General features: G+C 53.8%; 4 protein-coding genes across 4 annotated transcripts; 1 reads left to right on the top strand and 3 right to left on the bottom strand.

Annotated features, from left to right (window-relative positions):
• Nucleotides 1-3,302: 3,302 nt before the first annotated feature.
• Nucleotides 3,303-4,401, bottom strand: BDZ83DRAFT_568826 (uncharacterized protein; the record flags this gene model as incomplete). Its single annotated transcript, XM_060504120.1, has 3 exons — nucleotides 3,303-3,584; nucleotides 3,669-4,145; nucleotides 4,345-4,401. The coding sequence occupies 3 exons, from the start codon at nucleotides 4,399-4,401 to the stop codon at nucleotides 3,303-3,305; spliced, it is 816 nt and encodes a 271-aa protein (XP_060369345.1).
• Nucleotides 4,402-5,387: 986 nt separating this feature from the next.
• Nucleotides 5,388-7,201, bottom strand: BDZ83DRAFT_748397 (methyl-CpG binding domain-containing protein 4; the record flags this gene model as incomplete). The annotated part of the gene is made up of 2 exons (XM_060513607.1): nucleotides 5,388-6,376; nucleotides 6,436-7,201. The coding sequence occupies 2 exons, from the start codon at nucleotides 7,199-7,201 to the stop codon at nucleotides 5,388-5,390; spliced, it is 1,755 nt and encodes a 584-aa protein (XP_060369344.1).
• A 2,205-nt stretch (nucleotides 7,202-9,406) lies between these two features.
• On the top strand, nucleotides 9,407-10,582 carry BDZ83DRAFT_606064 (uncharacterized protein). The gene is made up of 4 exons (XM_060507355.1): nucleotides 9,407-9,591; nucleotides 9,841-9,864; nucleotides 9,933-9,989; nucleotides 10,055-10,582. Exons 1-4 carry the CDS (start codon nucleotides 9,551-9,553, stop codon nucleotides 10,407-10,409), a joined length of 477 nt encoding a protein of 158 aa, XP_060369343.1. The 5' UTR covers nucleotides 9,407-9,550; the 3' UTR covers nucleotides 10,410-10,582.
• Nucleotides 10,577-13,288, bottom strand: BDZ83DRAFT_49686 (prion-inhibition and propagation-domain-containing protein). Its single transcript, XM_060503291.1, has 3 exons — nucleotides 12,634-13,288; nucleotides 12,528-12,566; nucleotides 10,577-12,462 (listed from the first exon to the last, which is right to left on the bottom strand). The coding sequence occupies exons 1-3, from the start codon at nucleotides 13,100-13,102 to the stop codon at nucleotides 11,042-11,044; spliced, it is 1,929 nt and encodes a 642-aa protein (XP_060369342.1). The 5' UTR covers nucleotides 13,103-13,288; the 3' UTR covers nucleotides 10,577-11,041.
• Nucleotides 13,289-13,548: the final 260 nt, after the last annotated feature.

The raw sequence follows: 13,548 nt of genomic DNA, 5'->3' as shown, positions 1-13,548 counted from the left end.
CGGCCTCTCTTCGTACGCCACCGCCATGAGGCGTGGACATTGGTCGTTCTGCTCAACTGAGCCCAGTCTTTGAAGAACATCCCCCAAACACAGGCGAGGAATAGTTTCACTCGTTCTTGCGGACCTTCTCGAGTGAAGTTTAGGGGGTGTGGTCTAGTCACGCTTTTCTAAGTTGCTGGATGAACTTGAAGAACCTCAAAGTGAGAAGTCTAGGTGTCTGCCCTCGTGGCGTTTCTTGACCTGATTGTCGATGGAGAGCTGAGTGTTTGAAATAGCGCTCTTGATGATAACTTGATAGTTGGTATAGGGCATAATCTCCGTTTAGGACATGGTTGGGCGCTCACATATGCGGTTCAGTACTAGATTGTCACGAAGCTCGCTCGCCTGAGGTCGTCGTTATATATAGGGGTCTCGCTAAGCGCTATGATATCTTGGTCATTAAGCTGCAAGGTGCTCTCGGTGATTTTGAGGTCTCTGCGTAATTACGAGCTGTCTACTTCTTCCTGGGAGATTGCTTTCGAGGCTATTCGTCGTGGAGGCACGAAAATCACTTCCCATCAGAATAGGCACAAAGGGGACACATGGGCAGCTTGGATATCAACCTCGTCCATCACCCTCGCCACTCTTTCCTCTCTTTCTCCCTAATCTACTTGAGCCTTTCCATCTTGATCTCGCAAGTAACTATGTCCTTACATTTCGCCTTCTGTTTCCTACAAAACGTCCTCGCCGACGATGCAGAGGCCAAAACCTCCCAATTGCGACTACTGTCCCCACCAATGCGTCCTCGGGGGGTGAGATACTTTCCTGTTTAGATTCCATCAATATTGGCCTTCACCTTATACGCGCGCAACATTCCTCCACGCACCTCCTCGAAGCCGATGCTACGTCAGTAGGCGACGGTCCCTTTAACGACACCCTCGCGCTTTTTCGGCTCGGCGTTGCTGTGACTGTGGGCGATGGCCAGAGTGCTGTCGTGTAGTCTACAGGCTGGTGTGAAGTTTGCAGCGCGACGGTAGTCCCTATGGTCCTCCGTTGGATGACGTCGACATCAAGTGACCGCTGAAGCCTGAGTCGAAGCTCACGCAGGCGTCGGATATTGTGCAAAAGTCTGGGTTTATTGAGGATATGGCGCCGAGGAAACCGCTTCGGGATTGACGAGGTGTCGTATATCTTCACTTCCGAGATCGAATTTTGCGCTGTTGGTGTTGAGAGTAGGAAGATGTATCAGTTCTGGGAGGCACTAGGTGCAGGCTGCTGACCGAAAAGGAGGATGTTGTGAGTGATATGGAAGGTACGGGATGCACATGAACCACAATTAGGAGTAAGGTCCGGAAAGTTGGCATACTTCATGATTCAATCAGACCTCCGGGCAGGGCGCCTGCTTCATAATCAGGTTGAGGTCACTCCTACCTCAACCAAGCCCAATCGATCCTCATGGTCGAGCGGTATAACGCCCTGGTCCGTTAGTAACAGAATTTGGTATGAAATCTCGAGAAGTCAACGGATGGAGGATTTCGTAGGGGCTCAGTTCGATATACGGACTGAGCACCTAAGCTTTTGCTTTCTTCACCCTTTTAATATTTTCTACCTAACTAGAATGCCAATAGCTTCTCATGCCACTATCTAGGGCAGCTTAGAACATGCCAAGCTATGAGTGTATGTGTTATCAGGGCATCCTTCTGGCCGGGGCAAGACTCAACATCTTATAATACCTTATGCTATTTCTTAACTTGAGTACTTATGTGGGAGAAGGAGGTGGGCGTAGTCCATCCACGTCTCCGAATTGGAAGGTGGGGGGATGGTATGGGCTGGGTAAGGAAGGAGCGATTACCCGGCCCATACCACCTTCCTTCCGTCTTATCAATCTCTTCTATCCAACTCGACTGCTCAATATTCCGATATAGTTGAAATACTTATATTGCTCTAATGCGAGATAATATAGGCCTTAGGAAATCTTCCCTTTCGTCAAAAAGCGAAAAAAGGAAAAACAACAGGAGCCACCGAGGAATGAAAGCCGGAGCCCAGAAATATTCCGGAGCATCACGGACTAGTTAAGACTTCGCGGCCTTCACCCCTCGGCCATCAGGCCCGGTACTTGTTGTTAGGATGAGAAGGCGCGAGACCTCCTATGAGGCATACCCTGAGGGTTTACTGAAGCTCCCCACTGTGGCAGGAGCGATGTCGTGCCGGCCGTGTGCTTGTCCGCAGGCCGACTACCCAGAATCCATTCGCTATAACGTGCTCATTCTAGGGGTAGAGATAAAAGAGGTCGTTTGTGATACCTTCTTTGGCTTGATTTGGAAGGGCACTATGGAGGCGAGTTCCTTCCGGCCGCGTTGCTTCAAATACTAGGTGATGGCTTTCAGAGATTTAAGGCTCTACTGTTTCAATTTTCGATAGAAGTCTTGACCACACATGGAGAATGGTGGTATGGTTGTCGGCTTAACATGAATTCTAAGCGTACTTGGTCAAGACCTAAAAACACACCGGAGTTCTCAAACTAGAGTCAAGTGATGTAATCAGCACCCCCCAACAGCCAGATCGTCCTCTACCATATTCAAGGTGGAACAATGAAAAAATAAAGGAGCGTCGAGAATGTATAAGAACCTTCTTTGAGATGGTCGAGGCCATAGGGAGCGGGTGAAAGAGTAATTTCTCTATTTAGCTTGGTTATGGAGAGATGCCATCTACTTCCAGATCTAAAGAAGCGGCTGAATGTCCTCGGCTAGCAAGATCAGAAGACTCGGGGCAAGATGCTTTTACTGCTCAAATAGGTACGAGGAGCAGTTCCTAGGGCCAAAAGTAGGCTCTCGAACTCGGAGATGAGCTGACGTCAAGCTGCTGTCTATGATGGAGTGTATCGTTAAACTATACAAGATCATTCCTTCTTCATCGGAGAAGGGGTTGACGACCGAGATCCAAAACGAAGTGCTTACATCCACGTCTAGTTTACACAAGTAAATACCCTCTGATATGAAGGCGTTCGGGTATGTTGATTGTGATCCAGTAAGAAATCAAGCGGGCAAGTCGTCCTGCATCATCCATGATACCACAGAAGGAGAAGAAACGGCGATCAAGAGGTATGCAACCACACTGCTGTGATACGTGTCAGATATTGCTTAATTAGCCGAATCAGATAGACGTAAATAGCACAATGAAATCCATGCTAGATCCGTCATGCATCCCAATGCCCCCCTCTTAAACCTGGTGCCCCGTCGCCTACCTAGGTACTCAGACATGTGTATCCTGCCCAACCGTGGTTCGTAATGCTCGTTAGATTTCATAGTTGCCCATCACAAATATCATACCCGCAGCTCAACCGCAATCTTATCATCCTTACCCACGACTTCCTCCTCGCCTCCTTTACGTCTGCGACTCAGCTCGCTCTCGGCGATAGACCGAATCAGCTGTATCGCCAGTTCGGTACCTCTCGAGACGGACGCCTCGGATGCGTCGGATGGGACGTGGAGGAACGTCACCCGGCGGTGCTTCTGTGCCTTCCACAGATGTGCCAGACTGGAGAAGTAGATGAAGTCGCAGAGGTAGTGTCCCGCGTCCTCAGATATACGAAGGTCAGATCCCTCCTGCGCAAGGCGTCAGCACCCTTTTTTCACTCTCTGCCTCACCCCTGGACTACACCAATTCGTCATCCTCGAACAGAGACTTACCGGACTATGGTCCTTCCACCGCTCCAACACATCAGCCAAATCCAATCCCGTCTCAATCTCAGCCGGCATGCCGTACCACACCCAATTCTCGCCCTCCTCCCTCCGCCGATCCTCGTCCTCGAGCTTTTTCCCGTCCACATCAGGGAAAGCGTACCCGTCCCGGTGACCGCGGCGCTCAATCGAGTAGAACAGTCGCGGTCCCGCCATGCCGATGTGGACGGTCGCGTCAATGCGTGGGTGAGTTGCCGGGTCCCATAGCTGGGGCACCAGGCGGCGGACGTTTTGGTAGTTTACGCGGATAGCTTCCGGGTGGACGAGGATCCGGACCGGCGGGAGGGGTCGAGAGGAGGACGAGGTAGAGGGTGAGGTTGAGGAGTGGTGATCTTTTGGATTCTTGGCGCGGAGGGGCGGGAGGTATGCTGGGAGAGAGTGGGCGATTTCCCAGGAGGGGTTTACAGGGTATTGGGCTTTGAAAGGCTGGGATTGAGCGATTGTCAGCTAAGAGGATACTTGTTTCGTGAAGAAGGATGTTTGTTCTCGTGGAGCCATGCGCGTCGCCCGTCGTCGGCTGCGATGCGATGGACGGTAGTCACGCCGCGGCGGGCATGGCGGGGTAGGAAAGGAGGGGCAATCGGGGAATGGAACGGGAGCCGAGTGGAGATGTAGAAAAACGTACGCCGAAGCCGGTGACGAGCACCGTGAACTCGTCTTGCGAATCAATTTGTGACCCCATCGCGAAATAGTCTGAGCCTCCGACAAGATGTCTTGGAAGTGAGGATGATGCGAGAAGAAGTACGTTAACGAAGGTGGCTTCCGGAACAAAACCACGCGATCGCTCAAGACGTGGGGGAAGGAGGGGGGAGGGACGATCCAGTCTGGCGATTGCTTTTTGTACCCTCCACTCTTACGGGCAATCCTAGGTCCCCTCCCCCATTCCTGCCGGGCGCCCCCCCTCCACTGCTCTGATGCGGGTGACATCCGCTCCGGTGCTGGATGCGCTGTGAGAGGGTGGTGGGGTCTCAGCGCTAAGGCACCCGGTGCAGAAGCCGTACAGGGCCCGCGCTCGCCTGCAGCAAGGGCGATGCGGGGCACCTTACACCTCACCTGTGGGCGCCTTCCAGTTTCACCGAGGTACGCCTGCCTTCTTGGACGACGTGCCAACCACCTGAGATGTTTTGACATTCAATTCTGACCCTCATGATGTTATGACTTGATGCACAGAGTCCCTGATATCACAGTGGATATCTACCGGCCATGTCGGCGAATCGCGTGTGGTTGCAACGGCGTGTAAGACAAGATTTTGACTTTGCAAGGCGATCGGGAGGATTCAGCAATGTCGTACCGCGAAAAGGACCGCCTGGGGAACAAACATAAATCTTGATTGGCTGACAGCCAGACGGACACAGCTGGAAAAAGGTAAACTCAGCGGTGAGGAGCTGGGATGGTGTCGTAAACATTGGATGCTGCACAAGTCATGACCGATCTGAATGAGGAATAGTATTCAGAAACTTCATTATAGCCCGTTGGACCTTGAGTCTAATGCTCGTAACCACTATAATATACTGAAAAGGTCCGTCTTTTGACGGGCATTTATCGTCGCTTTTCTATGCCGTAAGCGTAGCACCCTCTGCGGTGCGGGTATCAAACCATATATCATCATATCCAGCCCGCGACTGAGCCAAATTATGAGATCCTTAACATATGGAAGTCAAAGACGCCTCATGTCGAGGCTGATCGCGGCTCGTCAAGAATCTCCAAACCTCCCGTATCATCGTATCCCACGCGCTCTTCATGCACAGCCCTTTGCATCTCATCTCGAAGAACTGTCTTCTCGCCGGTGACAGGATCCCATTCCCATCCTTCACGCATCCACATCCATCGAAGACACGCCCGAAGCTCCTTGTCATCGGGGCGCACTCTCATCCACTCGGGTTGGAAATTGGGCGCTGCGCCTTTGCCGTTCCAGTCATTGGCCCGCCCCAAAAGCTCGTCCCGACAGAAGATTCGCCAGCTGTCCAACGCGTATTTGCCTTGCGTGAAATGACCCATCTCCCAGGCATCGTCGGCATCTTCAGTCGTAGGCAGTTCGGGCAAGCGTTGCTCGGTATCGCCGTTGGGTCGAAGTGATTTAGCCTCGACATCTCTCTTGTCGTAATTCTTCACTCTGTATACAACCCCCCTTGTCGGGGGCTTCTCGAGCCAAACTCGAGCATACCGCTGTATCGCTGCAGTCCGCACAACTGAAAGCCCCAGATGGCGAATCATACTCATGATTATCGGTGTCGCCTCTGGATCGGCCAAGGCCTCGGGTGTTGGGAAGCGTTCCTTGACCTTATTAAACGTAGGGATGGCCAGCGTCCCAGCTGTTTTGACGAGGAAGGTCACTACTACAAGCAGCCAAAACGGCTCGTGAGCAAAATCTTCTTGAATGAGGCCAAACTTTGATGCCGTCAGTCGTGGAAAAGGAATCGTTGAAACGAGACCAGCGCCGCGTTTCGATCTAGGAGACTGTTTGGCTGGCGATGGCAGGTTGAAGAAGGGAGATTTGACGGCCGTCTTTCGCCTCGGCGAGGGGCCGGCAAGACCTAGTTCTCCGACTTGATCCGGCTCAAGTCCTCGGGGAACAATAATTCGGACGAGTTCATCGGAGACGGACTGCTGGGCGGGGATGGCCAGGATGGCGCCTCTGCCCGAAGATCCCTGGCTATCTGCGGGCCGCTGACTTTTAAATCGCCGGCGTCATCATCATTCACTCCGCTAGCCGCACAAGCGGCGTTCTGGGCCTCTCCGGTTGGTTCCTTCGGAGATTTTCCGGTGGTGTCATTCGGGGCCTCATTCTCAAGAGACTGTTTGCGAGGCGTGATATTCGGCGTAGCATATCCGTTGTGGATGACTGCCGGTGTGTAGGCTCGAGCTGCGTCGGAAGCGAGCGGAGCTGGGGATGAAGATGAAGAGGGCTGTTCTGGCTGGATGCGTGGTGATTGTTCGGCCGCGGGAGGCGCGAAATAGTGGGATGTGGATGATTTGAGTGCGACTTTGCGTCGCTTGACTCGTTGGTTATTGGGTTGGGCATCCTCATCTTCGACCTCCTCCTCATCGTCCCGTACGCGCTTGAAGACGCACTCTCGCTTGATAATTCGCTCCCATTTGATGACAGCAGGTTGGGGAGCAGCGACGATGCCTGATCGATGAACCCGCAGAAGCGTGGCTAATTTTTTGATGGACTGGTCAGTCGCTGCCCAACCCTGACGCAGCTTGTCGGCAGCTAGCGTGGCTTCTTTAACCCGCGGGACGAAGGCTAGGAGATCTTGTGCATCGAGAGGGGATCTAGTCGGGCTCTGCTCCTTGAGTGAGGCCGCACTCTCGAGCATCAGGTTCCAATCCTCGTATCCGCTGAACAGGCCGACATCGTAGATGGCCAGCCTCTCGTCCCAGGGGGTGCCGGGTGCAGCGAGGACATCAAGCAAGAATGGCTTGTCGATTTCGGGGACGTCGAATCCGACGAAGACGTCGTCTGCTAGTGCATGCGCCATTGCTGATGATGTGGGTGGACTGACGCAGACGAATGAGCCGAATATCGCGATATGATGTTTGTGTGTACGTATGAGTGTGTGGGTGGGTATGTGGTGTGAGTGACAGATTGAGTGATGGAGTGAGAAGAAAGGAGTTTTTTCCGAGGTTGCGAGGAGTATTCAGGGAAGGGAGTGAATTGTTCCGGAGAAAGGTCTGAGAGAGAGGGCAGTGGACTAAAATTGAGTACGAAGCACCTGAGGATGACTTGAGAGTCCGAGCCGACGTTAATGGTGATCTAAAGGGGTTGAATTTCTTCAGTTGCCTTTGAAGTGAGGCCTGGGGACCGTTGAGGACGCCATTGTGTGTGCTGTAAGCGGTCAATGGTATTGAATTGCAGCGTCAAAGAACAAAACAATTGAATGCGGCAGGTGCAGGGGAAGAAACACGGCAAGGCAAGTGCGAAGGAGGGGTGAGGATTCCGTCTATCGTTTAAGGAATACCTTTGCAACGGCAACGGCGCTGATGAGGTGAAGTCGGGTCTGTTTTCAGGAGAACGTTTCTACTACGCAGAACAAAAACCTGCTGGAGGTGTGGTTGTTTAGCCTCATGCGGATCCCCTGGCGAGCCAGGTCCCCTTTTTCTTTCTTTCAGCGTCATAGCCTGGCACCCTGGGAGGCTTGGTTGGCTTTGACGCAGGATCTAGTTACCTTACCTTCGGTAGGAAAATAGAAACACGAACCGGCCACTGGCTCATGGCGGATGAATCGAAACAATTGGGCCGCCGATGAAAGAAACGGGAGCTCAAAAAACGGCGCCATCCGCGTGGAAGCCATCGACGTGGAGACTTGATGACGCCTTTGGTGTCTGTATTTATCCAGATCGCTGACCAACAACACCCGGCCTCATACACACAGAGTGACATACTACCCTACTGTGTAGATGCCGTGGTGCTGGGCATGACATGAGGGGGAGTTCCTGGCCTGTCACTGCTGCAGAGGGCCTTGATGATAAACCAGGTCGGCCCAGCTTATTGGACATCGCCTACCACAATCAGGCACGGATACATGGCTCAGCCAAGACGCCTAGCAATGCTAGCAGCAACTGTCCAAGTTCCAAGTCCCCTTCTCGAACAGTTGGTTGTCCACAGGGGTGCCTCACCCAGAGCCTCCTCGCTTTCCCCAGATTTTGCGATAGCAGAGATAACCTGGTTGGTAGGCTGCTATCGCATTGATCAAGTTACGCAATCTGGGACCCAGTCTTGTGACTTGTACAAAGGTCCACTCGTCGACCTTTTTTTCGCTCCTGGTTTACTTGGAATGGGCCTTGGAATGGGCGACAGCGATCCTCAGGAACCAGTGCATGAGAATCGTCTGCTCGAGCGTGTTCCATGGTGAGGGCAAATATTTGCATTGATTACACCAAGTATATGGCGTGCTCAAGCTCCGGTAGCTTCTCCAAAACGTTGCCCAGCGGTGCGGTGTCAAGGTGTCTCCCAGGAGCGGTGGTAGGTACTGGTACCCAAGGTGTTGCTTTGGACGAATTCAACGTACCTAGTTTGACTTCCCGCAAGTACTCGGGGAATGCAAAGGTGCCTCAAATTGGGCAAGTCCAGTCGAGGCCAGCAACCATTCCCGTTGGAAACATCAAGACGTTAGCATCCGGCACCAACACCACTGGCTAGACAGCATACCAGCAAATGGCATTCCAATATTTTGAGGTGCCTGGCCACCATCAGCGGAGACATTATTGAGATGGCAAAAGTGCGCGAGTTCCTCAAGATTTAGGCAATTACCCTAGCGACATCGAGGGTGGCAGTGACATGAGCCAGCCAAAGTCTATCCGGCGAGTGTTGTTTTAGTGAGCGGAGACCGAGATAGGCGTTCGGTGCCGCGGGTGCGTCTTTCGTCTTTCGTCTTTCGCACTCTGCGTGTCTGCTCCCCGGGTGCCACGTCTGCGGAAAGCCGAAGCGGGTACGTACCCAGTACCTACGGTGTGCGGTGTGCCGTTCCCCAGCGCAGCCTCTCTGCGTGCAGGTGCGGCCTGCCGTGCCTGCTGCACTGTCCCAGTGCAAAGTGTCTCGGTGCGTCCACTCCTTCCATGACGGGGAACGCATGATGAGTGGTCCACCGCGTGACGGCCTGTGGGGCCAGTCATGTCACGTGGACGCCTTCGCCCAATCCTTGCCTCCCGCCAGCCGGTCGCCTCATTTACTGCCTACTCCCCATTTTCGCTGTTCCTAAGAACTTCCAGATCCTATCCCAACATCCGTCCATCCCTCACCACACACCCCCCCCAGCGCGTCCTTGTCATTTTCACGAGCGTTCACCAACCCGAATCGAACACTCTCAGCGTCATCCGAGCATCGAGAGATGAGTAGTCGCGGCGGTAAATTAGCCCCAGAAGTCAACCGGTAAGTCCGATTTCTTCCAGTCGCGATTCTGCCTACCTGCTAGGCTGGTATATCTTTGCATCTTTTCCCTGCCTTGGCCGCACACGACTTCCGGCCGCCGGCCAAGGTCACCCCACGGCCCATGCCGACCACCTCCTTCCGGCCTCGCCTGCTACCTACCTCGATCCTACTATTCTGTGCTCCGATTGATACCTACCCTGGCCGGCGTGCCACTTGATGGAGAGACATGGCTGACTGGTTGTCGTACAGAGCTCTGTTCGTGAAGAACTTGAGGTAAGCCTCACCAACCCTTCGACGTTGACCCACGCGACGATTGGCATCAATGACTGACTCCGACATAGCTACAACGTAACTCCAGAGGAGTTGTTCGACCTGTTCGGAAAATTCGGTCCAATTCGGTACGCACCTATTGTCGACGACAAACACCGCCCTACCTCGATATCATTACTGACCCCTACCACAGACAGGTTCGTCAGGGCATTGCGAGCGGCACCAAGGGTACCGCCTTCGTTGTCTATGAAGACGTAATGGATGCGAAGCAAGCTTGCGACAAGCTAAACGGCTTCAACTTCCAGAATCGATACCTGATCGGTATGTCTGCCGATCATCTTCAACAATTGTGGATCCATACTAACCTGATGACTAGTTCTGTATCACCAGCCAGAGAAGATGCTCAAGTCAAAAGAGGACCTCGAGGCTCGTCAGGCTCGTTTAGCGCAGCTCAAGACACAGCACGGTATCGATTGACAATCCGACGGGTCTGCGGCACGCCTCCAGACACCTACCTCGTCTGCAGGCCCGTCTATTTCTTCATCTAAACGAACCACTTCTCCGGATCAGAAGACGATCCTCAGAAAGGGCAAGCCGACCATCACCGGGCGCGCACCCAGAACCGGTGTACGATTCGCCGACGGAGTGCTCCCCAACTCGCTCCGGGCCCAGACTTGCGCTTGAGGTGGTGGGTCGTTGTAAAACATGACCCGCCAAAAAATTCAAGCCTTGTTCTGGTCGGGGGTTCTTACGGTGCAGAGACACGCGCAACTTTTCTTGTTCGCTGGTTTTGGCTTGGCAAACGCCCGAAAACTCACTCAACCTCTCCTGGAGAGTATCACGACCTGATATGAATCTTGTGCGATGGCAGGGGCGATTAGGGGACAGGAAACCGGATTGAGCCGTCCGTGGATGAAGTCAGTCAACAACTTGGCAGTCCTCGGCGGTGTTGTTTTATATCATTTTTTTCTTTCCTTTTGCTGATTTGGGAAACGGAGGGGGGCGTATCACCTTTGCTTGTGGATCACCATCCTTCGACACTCTTCACACACTACAAGTTGCTATCAAAGAATGCATGACAACCGAGGCACCGGCCTCGTGTTCCTCCTCCTCTTGTGTCCTGACACTGTTGGGCCATACGAGCTATTTTTTGCTGATGTCGTAGTGAATATCTAGGGTCCTATGTGCGTATACTTTCCAACGTTGTGACCACCCATTCCATGAGTTGCCCAGCCTCACTGCTGGACATGTCATCATTGGCCGTCAGACACCTTTTAACCACCTGCTTGTACAGCTTTCCGGTCTTGCTCCCCAGTCCTGGAACCAAGACTGGCAGGATGACCCTATCCCTCCACTTCTCCGCCGAGTAATGCGGCTTGTAGTATGTCTGCAGCACCTTCCACAGCCCAATTTCCAACAATACAAGCCCTAGGCTGTACACGTCGTAGCCCTTGCAGTACTGCTTCCTCCCGAGACCAGTGCCCAGCGATCGGGGATCTCTGTGGAGATCGAGGATGCTGGGGTTCCGCGGGTTGACGCTCATCTCGGCGTCAAAGTCTGGACGTGAGGCATCGAAGCCGACTAGGTACGGGGACCCGATGTCCGGGACGACGGCGGCGGAGACGGTCGTAGCGCGAATTGCGGCGAGGGAGGCGGCGGAAGGGAAGAAGAGGATGTTTGCGCTGCATAGGGACTTGTGGAGCCAGTCTAGGGAGTGGAGGGACCAGAGGGCGCAGGCGAGGGTTGACGCGAGGGTTATGCGGTCGCCTAGGTCTGGCGTTTTCAGGTCTGGGGAGGAGATTAGAGTGTGGAGCGTTGAGTGGGATGTTGCTGGTTGTGGCTGTGGTGATTCTGCTGCTGCTGCTGCTGCTGCTACGGTGTCGGCCTTGGTCTTGGTCTTGGTCTTTGTGATAGGCAGGGAGTCCGAAGGCAAGGATGGTTGAGTGAGCAAGGGACAGCGGTAGACGAGGCCGTAGCGGGCGTTGTTCGCGTCGTCGGTGTAGCCTACGCAGTCTATCGTGTGTAGGTCCGGGTGGTTGGAGGAGGCCGAGTGCATCATGCGGGCGAGGTCATCGAGGCGGCGGAGATGGAGGAAGCGTTCGTCGGGCGAGGAGGGGTCGTATTCTACCCATTCTACGAGGACTGGGCCGTGGGTTGTGTGCGTTGCGTGGGTGCGGGTTGTGTTTGTCGTTGATGTTGATGTCAGGGAGAGGAGGTTCAGGGAGGATGAGGAGGGTGAGGGGGCTGGCTTCGCGGTGGAGGAGTTGCGGCGTTTGGCCCCCGGGGTTGGGGATGTTGGTAACGGTGGTGAGAGTAACGGCGTGGTTGTTGGCGAGGAGCTCAGATCGAGGTCCGTACGGGGGATGCGGAAGGCGAAGGTCGGGCGGAAGGAGGCCTGGGGCTCGGCGTCGAGGTTGATGCGTAGCTTTTTCAGGTTGGCGGAGGCGGTGAGCTGCGGGTAGGAGTCTGCGGAGGAGGACTCGAGGAGGGCGAGCTGGGCTACGTCGCGGCGGGCCGAGTCGAGGAGGGAGTGGCGCCAGGAGCGGTGGAGGGAGGGGAGGAGGCGTGGTGGGAAGAGTTGTTCTAGGCCGTCGTTGAAGTCTGGTTGTTTAGGTGTTAATGTGCGAATATTGGGTTGTGTATGGGAGTTTAGGTGGGAGGTTTACATTTCAAGTCTGTTAACAAGGTTGTGAACTTCTCTTTGTCTGTCATAATCATTAGCGATCTGACATCATACACACAACAAGATATCAATAGAGAGAAGAAACATACCAGCAATAACCCACTTCGCCCTCCTCGAGATCTCCTTCCTCCAATCTCTCCTCTTCCCCTCCCCTCCCTTTTCACCATCAACACCACCACCACCACCCAACTTCCCGGTCCCTCCATCAGGACCACCACCATCCTCCACAAACCCATACCTCTCCCTCAACTTCCCAAAGTCCGTAACAGTAGCGTGCAACTCCCTCATGATCCCCTCGGCCAACCCGGCCATCCTTGGATCACCTGCCTCGCGACTGAACCCGTTCAGGTGCGCCTCCAGCCGGCCCTCGGCGACGCCCCACCCGCGACCCCAGACGACGAGGCGCATCTCCTCGATGCGCACCTTGCACAGCAGCCGCTGCGAGTCGGCGTCGAGGTTGGCCGCCGCGGAGAAGTAGCCGTATGCCTTGACGCAGCCGTCGAAGAGTTGACCGAGGAAGCCTACCACGCCTATTGCTGTGCCTATTGCTTCGGCCATGTTTGCAGGAAAGGGGTTCTGGATTTCGTTGGTTTCTCTCTGTTGTCTGATGCGTGATATTTCTCTACCTTTCCTAGGTGAGAGGGACTTGCTCGTGTCTTTTTTTCTTTTCTTTTTTGGTGCGCTGGGTTATCCCTTCTTTTTTTTTCTACTTTATCTCACAATATCGAATTTTGAAGGACTTCGGGTATCGTCTCTGGAGTAGGCTCTTTCCGATTCCCCGCATGTGTTGTTGAAGCCAAAATCGTCGTACTACGTCGAAAACGGGTCAACGATCTCTCAATGTGGGAACACGGAGAGGAGAGGTTAAAGTGAGGTTACACCGCTTTCTTCAACGATGGTACGGCCTTGAGATATCAGGTGTGGTCAATCTCAAGCTGGAATAAGCGAATACAAACAAACCGAATGTGACTCCAAACTTTCAGCTACAACCCTCTTAACCGAGG

The sequence above is a fragment of the Colletotrichum acutatum genome (genome assembly GCF_030867785.1).
Source record: "Colletotrichum acutatum strain CBS 112980 chromosome Unknown BDZ83scaffold_12, whole genome shotgun sequence".
In the NCBI taxonomy this organism is placed as follows: domain Eukaryota; kingdom Fungi; phylum Ascomycota; class Sordariomycetes; order Glomerellales; family Glomerellaceae; genus Colletotrichum; species Colletotrichum acutatum.
Note: the sequence above shows the minus strand (reverse complement) of the source record. Positions and strands in the feature narration are given on the sequence as shown.